Raw genomic sequence first — 8,831 nt, 5'->3', positions numbered from 1 at the left:
TCTCCTCGATATGGGAAGCTAGAGACGGGTTTGGTCTGATCAGAGCCAATACAGTTTTCCTCATCTTGGGCAGAGTGATTCTTGAGTTGAGATTGCCTTCCTTGATGTCAGCACAAATCTCTCTCCAGATGTCTTCGAAAAAGGAGAAAGCTTGGACAATGGTGTATGAAAAAGCAGAGGCGACAAACTCTACATGGCTGGAGTAATGGAGACCAAGTAGGAGATGACAATACGTGCACTGCCCAAAATCACCTCCCGAGATGACCTCTTGTGGGCTACAAGTGAAGGACTTTGTTGTCTCCTGCTTAGTTTTAAACTCTTCACTCGCGTAGTAATGTGCTGTGGCCGTTCCTACTGTCAACCCTCCTTGCGTCTTAAATTCCTTCCCCGCGTATATGAACTCAAGAATCCTCCCTCCTTCCCTTATTGGATAAAACCTTTACGAAAAAGAAGCATAGTAAAGTTATGAGCAAATGAAGAAGTTTTTATTGGAAAAGAAAAGACAAGAAATGAAAACAAACCTTGATCTGTAAGCCGCTGATAATCGGAAAATCTGAAGAGTAGTTTGCGCGCTATGGCNTTCTCGTGTAAGCAATGGAGAAGTCTCTCCATCTGCTATTCTTTGAATATAAGGATCTAAATCAGCATGTGAGACAATAGGGACCAAGGAAGTAAAATGATTTTCCAAGGTATAATCGTCCATCTTTTCTATATCAACAGTTCCAAGCCATTTCGTCAGATACTCCACTCCGGAGTTGAGCTCAAGAATCCGGCGCAGAGTCTCGCTTTGAACCTTGCAGGCATTCTCCGATACATGCTCGAACCAACCAATAACATCATCATGACCAGCTTCTACAGTTTCCATCAAAGACAAAACTTCTGTATCTCAGCGATGCAGAATGAGTAGAACTCCTAACCCAACATATTGGGGGGTAGTGGTCATTGACCACACTATTTGTCTTCAACGAAAAAAAGTGATGATATTTTCTTTTCTGTGTATTGTTGTTCTCACTTTTTTGGGGTCTCCTTATTTGTCTTTTCAATAGGAAAAAACCATCACAGATACCTACATAAATGTCACGGGAATTACCGTCCACAAGTTCTATCCTTCACTTATTACAGATATTAATGCGTTCTCACATAAGAGTATCCCAGTCGCAACATGTGCTCCAGAGACAAACCTTAACCACAATGTATTTTGCAATATCATCCACTGTGGTCCCATGATAAGCCTCTCTGCCTCCTAAAAATCAAAACCTCTACATCATGTTAGATCTCTTTCAACTGCTTTCCCTTTCCCTGTAATAATTCAGTGCATATAGCAATATATATGGCAAATATTAAATGAACAGAGCTCATAATCACCTATTTGAACAATCTAGCAATAGAAATTTTAGTTCTTCCTAAAATGTGGCCAACCCTTTGATGTTTGTTTCTCAGCATATATCTGGATAAGCATGTAGGACCAAGCTACTACTCATCACATGTTGCACAAGATATATATTTTTTTTTGGGCAGGCTGGCTCTTCCCTCAACCTCAACCTTCACAGGCCTACCACTACTTTCAACGGATCTAACTTTTAAAGTCCCTTCCCTTTCTTTCTCTCTCTCCCAATTCGTATATACACAAAATGACGATCATGGTTTGCTAGTCAAATGAATCTCTTTAGCCTTTTTCTGCCTCATTATCTTCTTGATGGGTAATTAAATCCTTAAATATCTTATCAAGAACCGTAAAGCAAAGGACTGGCTGCACGTTAATCTCAATATAAGCCAAAAAACAGAATTGTCACCAGTTCATCTTATCTCCAAGACACCATACAAAAAACGTGGGTAGTACTGACATGACCAGCCTCTGAGAAACATTCAAATTGTTTCAAGAAGCGCTTACCTAACCAGACGAGAACTGGTTATCCGTGGTTGGTGAACGCGGATTTTTTGGGTACACAGTACATCTTTGGATGCAACACACAGAAAAATCTAAGTTGTCCCCTTGTGGATGCATCTATGAACGTGGTGTATAAGGCCTACATTTGGCATGGCCTCCTTAACGAATCATATTGCCCCAAAAACCACATAAACTTAACGAATCATATTGCCTCCTCCATAATCTCAATTACATGCTTTGTCGAATCAATGAGAAATCAAAGCTAACCTGGGAATTGGGTTGGATCCCATATTCTCTCATCATACACCTAAACTCTCATCCTCTACGATCCCAAGCTTTCCAAAACCCTAAAATCAACGGAATTGGCCAAAAGAACCAGGAAAGCCCCAAATTTTTTTTTTTTAATTTCACCAAAACCTAATACTATCAACATCGTTAACCAAGGAGATGTAGTAGTACTCAAGCTCGTATTCATAAATTTCTTTTGATCGGAATCTTTCAACAGAGACTGCCGAAGCGGTGGAGACAACGATGGTATACTCAACTATAGTCCTTGAACATGCCCTGGTCTTAAATGGAAATGGTAGGGCACATAGCAACTGGTCCTATGGTCTAGTGGTCAGGACATTGGACTCTGAATCCAGTAACCCGAGTTCAAGTCTCGGTAGGACCTTTTATTTCGGCTTCAAAAGTGCAATCCGGTTTTTATGTAATTCGATTTTTTTTCTTCGGTTATCGATCAACATTAAACCGAAACTCGGTTTGGCTCAGTTTCCTACCGTTTGGTCACAAAAGTCTGCTTTTTTTTTTTTTGGTGAAGTCTAAAGACTTAACCTTTGGCGGTGGAGAGAACCAACGAGAAGAGAAAGGAAAAAAGGATCTTCCTTTGAGATTTGAGAAGAAGTACACAAGCTCCATGGCAGCTCTGTCTTGTTGTCCTACCACCATCATCGTTGTCTCAGGGAAGCTTCCTTCACGGATTAGAATCGCCGATCAGTTACCTAGACTCAGCCCTTTTAAGAATCAGAGACGATTGATTGCATCAAAGAAGAGGAGTTTGATCGTTGTTGGCTCCATCATTGAAGACAGAGAAGCAATCGATTTGAAAAGTGTTAATTTTAAGCCAAAAGAAGAACGAAAAGAAGATGAAGGAGATGGAGAAGATAGAGATAACGATCGGTTGATGAGTCGAGGAATCAACGCAGCCATAGTTCTCGCCGCTGGTACTGTTGCGGTTACAAAGCTTTTATCCATCGATCATGACTATTGGCAAGTAAGCTTTAGGTTTTGTTTTGATTGATTGATTCTTAGGTTTCTGCAAAGCTTGCTCCTTTATAAGATTATACCAAAATTTGATGTAATAGATTGTTACTGTTCTACTTAGGGTTGGACTCTCTACGAGATACTCAGGTATGCACCTGAACACAATTGGGTTGCATATGAACAAATTCTCAAAACAAACCCTGTTCTGGCGAAAATGGCCATTAGTGGAATTGTGTATTCTCTTGGAGATTGGATTGCACAAGTAAACAAACTCAAACCCCTTTAGAAAGCTTCTAAATTTGAGTTCTCTCTGACCATTTTGGTTGTAAAATTTATTTATGCAGTGCTATGAAGGAAAACCGCTATTTGAGTTTGATCGATCTCGCGTAGTTAGATCAGGTCTTGTTGGATTCACTCTCCATGGTTCACTCTCTCATTATTACTACCAATTCTGTGAGGTAAATATCATTCTTTGTTTTGTCAAGATATGTTGTAGTAACATGTTGTTGATACAATACGCTGAAGACCAAATCCTTGTTTATTTCAAGGCTCTCTTTCCTTTTCAAGAATGGTGGGTAGTCCCCGCAAAAATCGCCTTTGATCAAACCGTGTGGTCTGCAATTTGGAATAGTATCTACTTTACAGTTTTAGGGCTCTTGCGTTTCCAATCTCCAGCTGACATTTTCAGCGAAATCAAGACCACATTTTGGCCAATGATCACTGTAATTATCAGTCTTGCCTTTGTCTTTATAATCTTATGAAAGCTTTAAAGTTCGTCTTTTTAAATGTTTTGTCATGATTTTGGTTGTGCAGGCAGGCTGGAAACTCTGGCCATTGGCTCACTTGGTTACATACGGTGTAATTCCTGTAGACCAAAGGCTTCTTTGGGTGGATTGTATTGAACTCATATGGGTCACTATATTGTCGACGTGAGTCTTCTTCATCTTTAATCTTTGTAATCCAATTTATTTGAACATGTTGGGCATATCAGCTTGTCGGCTATCATGAAGAGAAGTTTTATGTTGCTAATATTAGTTTCTTGGTTTTCATTTTGAATTCTTGAAGTTACTCAAATGAGAAGGCAGAGGCGCCAGCATTACAGAAAACAAACTCTAACTCGAGTGAGGTTTGTCAACTGTTCCTTTTCTCTGAGACCCCCCTCTTCAAAAATAGACTTGAGCGTTTAAATGTTTGGTCAGAGTGTTCTTCTAAGCTAATNAGGGCTCTTGCGTTTCCAATCTCCAGCTGACATTTTCAGCGAAATCAAGACCACATTTTGGCCAATGATCACTGTAATTATCAGTCTTGCCTTTGTCTTTATAATCTTATGAAAGCTTTAAAGTTCGTCTTTTTAAATGTTTTGTCATGATTTTGGTTGTGCAGGCAGGCTGGAAACTCTGGCCATTGGCTCACTTGGTTACATACGGTGTAATTCCTGTAGACCAAAGGCTTCTTTGGGTGGATTGTATTGAACTCATATGGGTCACTATATTGTCGACGTGAGTCTTCTTCATCTTTAATCTTTGTAATCCAATTTATTTGAACATGTTGGGCATATCAGCTTGTCGGCTATCATGAAGAGAAGTTTTATGTTGCTAATATTAGTTTCTTGGTTTTCATTTTGAATTCTTGAAGTTACTCAAATGAGAAGGCAGAGGCGCCAGCATTACAGAAAACAAACTCTAACTCGAGTGAGGTTTGTCAACTGTTCCTTTTCTCTGAGACCCCCCTCTTCAAAAATAGACTTGAGCGTTTAAATGTTTGGTCAGAGTGTTCTTCTAAGCTAATTTGTACCTGCAAATACTTGACAGGACTAGGCGACATCAGCATGTAGATTCCGATTTCTATAGACTGTAGCAGGAAGTGGATGAAGAACACCAAGCACATATATTCTTTTCTTTTTTGAAGAGATACCTAATACATGTATATACATTTGATTCATGGATTCTAAGATAGAATCGATGAGGCAAATCTATTGTGAAATACAGATACACCAAACTCAAAACACCAGCAAAAAAAGAAACAGATCAAGCTGCGCACAATGCTCAAGCATAACAATTTTTTCAAGATCACATACCAGAAATCTATATTAACATTTTTGAAGTACATTTTGGGTTATGTCCTTTAAGTTTTGCTAATTTAAATTTTTATTTATAATATTAACCCTTTAAAAAATTCCATAAATAACATTGTAGAGAAATACTAAACTTTCTTAAATCGACCAATATTTGTTATATTTATTGCCATAAAATCTTAACAATATCTATACATTCCGATTTTTCCAAAAACAGCTCTACATATTAAAGTTTTAATCTCATAAAATCACCAAAACTATCTTTAGAGATTTTGTTTGCATAGACTTTCAATATAAATTTTTGTTTTACATATTTTGAATGTAAAATGTAGATTTAGTCATCTACATTACTTGATTTGAGGTACTTAGGGGTTGATTCCTTAGATTTCTCAAATTTTAATAAATAAAACTAAATAATTATCCGTGGTGTTTTTATAAACTGAAGTATATTTGGTGTCCTTTAAGTAATTATACTTATTTACAAATTTAATCCTTAAAAAATTGCACATACAAATAGAATCAATTAAATTCCTAAAATGTCTCTACAAATTTGGTTTATAATTTCCTAAAACAATTTATATATTAAGAAATTTATTACACTTAATAACATATGCCAAAAATATCTATACAATATTTTCTTCTTTTAAAAACTCTAATATTCAGTAATAACTATATTGTTTCATATGAACAATTAAAACTTTAATGGTTATTAATATGCTAATAAAAAATGCAAAAATAATTATTTCACGAGTTAAATCTAATAAATTAGAGTATTTATAATATAAATTAATATGCGGTATACTGCAAAATAACTTTTATGGATATAATTTTTTCACGAGTTAAATCGAAATAACTTTAAACTTACCGATTAAATTTAAAAACACTAAAAATTTAAAAATATAATAATGTAAGAATAATTTTTTCATGGGTTAAATCTAAAAAGCAGTAAAAATTTCTACTTTTATAACTATAAGAAATACAATCTTAAACACTAAACAAAATTAACAAACAAATACAATTTTTAAACCTTTTTTTTTTTTTTTTTGTAAAATCATTGTACCGCGGCTTAAAATCTAGTAACCTTAAAAACTAATATCAAGTCTTCGACTTCTCTTCAGAGAATCTGGGAAGCTGGACAAGTGAGTTCACGCGTGTGACACCTTCTAGACCCAACCAGTTTTGATCACCTACCGTCTTCTCATCCTCTGCATCAGTCTCTGTATTCACATTACCGTTAGTCTCATTTTCTTGATCTGATGATGATCTAACTGTGAAGTTTCTTTGGAGACATGGTTCTGATCTTTGGCCATCATCTGATTCTACAGCATTAGTGGCAGAGGAGAAGCCCTGTTCATCATAATCCGACTCAGAATCCATCTTACCATCCAGAAACAAACACACCACTGCACAGTCATCCATTTTTGAAGTCGGATACTTTAGTTTCCATTCACGTGCAGCTGAGTTCACCAAGATCCTAGCTGCTGATGCCCGGCTTGTAGCTGAAGCTACAATGTCAACAACTTCTTCGTTGCTTAACACATCCCATACCTGTTCATTAAAGCTCAAAGATCAGTAAAGCCTTTGTCTTGAAGCTCAGAAATTAGATAAGATCACTTGTTTACTTACTCCGTCTGAGGCAAGAACAACGAATTGATCTTTGTCTGTAAGAACACGGTGAGTGAACTCAGGTATTGAAATGACTCCATACTCTTTTAGACAGAAGTCACCAAACGCCCTAGCCATGGCCAATCCAGGTGCATCATCATAAGGTAGCCAGACTCGTGGCACCTCGGGCTCGTCTTCCAGCGCAAATACTCGACCTTTACACCGTTTGATCCTCTCAGCTTCCCCTATCAGACCCACAAAACAGTAACGTCCTAATTAGATAAATGCATACAAGCCAAGAAAAAAAAATAGATTATGAAAAGGTGTTAAGCATACTCGGTAAGTCCGGCTTCAAATCAACTGTTAGTTGAGTTGCCACCATAGAATCATTACTATCTTTTGATCCAAGGATGGCCCGGGAATCTCCAATGTTTCCCATGAAGAGATTAGAGCCCTGAAAAATCAAAAGAAATCATCTAGATCAGAGGAAACATGGTTGAACCCGAAAGAGAGCTCTATGATCTCTAGATCTACCTGTTTAAGAATTGTTACACCAGTGCTGCCACTGCAGAAGCAGTCCAGATTAGGATGAGACCGCAGTTCTTTATCCATGGCTTTAAACGATTTCATGAAAGCTTCTCCCCACAAGCCTTTTAGTTTATCTTCATCAGATCCTTCTTTAACAGCTTCTTGGACAGCAGATTTGCTTGAGTTTCTTCTGAATCGAGTTCCTTTAGAACCGTTTTGCTTCGACTGAAGCCTATGGAAGAAAGATTGCAACTTCACAGGCAATGTGTCTCTCACCTTTCTAGCAACAAGATGGCCATAAGGACCATGACCATCAAATACACCACAAAAGGTCACATCTTCAGACATAAAATCCTACAAAATGCAACAGCAACCCCCGGTTTATAGTTGACCATACTGTTAAAAAAACAAAAGAAAAGAGTCTGAAGAACTCACTTCCCACACAATCATGGCATCCTGATTTATACCCTTGCGTCCTTGTTGAGTGAAAATGCAAGAGCTCCTGCTCTTGCTGCTGCTGGTAATTCGATTTGGTATAGAACTCAAGTTCTGCAACGAGACGATGTGGTCTGAGAAGGTTCTCTTCGCCCTTTTGCTCACACAACAACCAATCCCAAGGTATGGTCGACGCACAGGCTTCTCCCCATTGCTCCAGCTACTGCACGTACTCTTACTACTAGTCGATACACAACCACCCATTTGTTTAATCCCAGCGGTTGTTATATAGACGAGAAAAGACTCTCCTTGTGTACCACCAACAGATCTCCAAATGTTATGCTCTAGTAGAAAATTTAGTCAAGCAGAGAGCTTTTACATAAGGAGCAATGCAAAAAAAGGATTCAGTGAATAGTTTAAAAGCAGTTTCAACAAGAACACAGAGAAAAATAAGCCTCAATAAGTAGTAAAGACCAAAATCCAGCATGTGATCTTGACAATAGAATAGAGTATATATTACTACAAAGACTGTCTTCATTGTTTACAACTGACACATTACCACCATTGGGGATCTTATTAATCTATGTTCTTTGGCTTTGTTTACTAATCCCTGTGATTAAATTATTCTAAAGTAGGACCTACAAGAATCACAAAAACATAAAGATCAAGAACAGAGTATTGATTTCTCCAACATTTACCAAGGAGAAACCAAACCCATGAGGTAAGTTCTTCAATGTTCGAAGGAAAATGGCATTACTTAAAAACTGAGAACTGACAACAACCTGAAACAGATCAAACTCAGGCAAATCTAAGCGTTATTTGAAGATACTTTACAAAGACATGTCTAATCTATGACTAAAACCATTAACCAACATCTGAAAAAAATCACAAATTCTCTTTGAGAGTTTTACATCCACTTTATTTGTGGCTATATATATATCTCAGGAAACGTTAACACAAAATTCAGAAGAAAAAGCTACCGTTTTTAGAGCAAAGGGATCCACTTTTTAGGAATCCAATGTAGTAAAGTGAATCGAA

General features: G+C 37.3%; 3 protein-coding genes and 1 non-coding gene across 4 annotated transcripts in view; 2 read left to right on the top strand and 2 right to left on the bottom strand.

Annotated features, from left to right (window-relative positions):
* Positions 1–865, bottom strand: part of LOC104738477 (jasmonic acid-amido synthetase JAR1-like) — a 9,810-nt gene extending 8,945 nt beyond the window's left edge. The window contains exons 1-2 of the mRNA XM_019234623.1: positions 522–865; positions 253–437 (exon numbers count right to left, since the gene is read on the bottom strand). Of these exons, the coding sequence (XP_019090168.1) occupies positions 253–437; positions 522–865 (529 nt within the window). The remainder of the gene's footprint in view (positions 1–252; positions 438–521) is intronic.
* Positions 2,490–2,561, top strand: TRNAQ-CUG. Its single transcript has one exon. It is a non-coding gene; the product is annotated as a tRNA-Gln (tRNA).
* On the top strand, positions 2,672–5,259 carry LOC104737422 (protein SYM1-like). The gene is made up of 8 exons (XM_010457590.2): positions 2,672–3,161; positions 3,273–3,413; positions 3,496–3,609; positions 3,700–3,843; positions 4,414–4,443; positions 4,535–4,650; positions 4,787–4,847; positions 4,963–5,259. The coding sequence occupies exons 1-8, from the start codon at positions 2,805–2,807 to the stop codon at positions 4,966–4,968; spliced, it is 969 nt and encodes a 322-aa protein (XP_010455892.1). The 5' UTR covers positions 2,672–2,804; the 3' UTR covers positions 4,969–5,259.
* LOC104737421 (probable protein phosphatase 2C 52) overlaps positions 6,321–8,831 on the bottom strand; it is a 3,178-nt gene continuing 667 nt past the window's right edge. Inside the window, exons 3-7 of the mRNA XM_019235169.1 lie at positions 7,794–8,165; positions 7,365–7,712; positions 7,167–7,284; positions 6,852–7,075; positions 6,321–6,773 (exon numbers count right to left, since the gene is read on the bottom strand). Coding sequence (XP_019090714.1) covers positions 6,321–6,773; positions 6,852–7,075; positions 7,167–7,284; positions 7,365–7,712; positions 7,794–8,057 — 1,407 coding nt within the window. The 5' untranslated portion in view covers positions 8,058–8,165. The remainder of the gene's footprint in view (positions 6,774–6,851; positions 7,076–7,166; positions 7,285–7,364; positions 7,713–7,793; positions 8,166–8,831) is intronic.

This window comes from Camelina sativa, chromosome 13, assembly GCF_000633955.1.
Source record: "Camelina sativa cultivar DH55 chromosome 13, Cs, whole genome shotgun sequence".
NCBI lineage: Eukaryota > Viridiplantae > Streptophyta > Magnoliopsida > Brassicales > Brassicaceae > Camelina > Camelina sativa.
The sequence above is the reverse complement of the archived record's forward strand: the minus strand, read 5'-3'. Positions and strand labels throughout refer to the sequence as shown.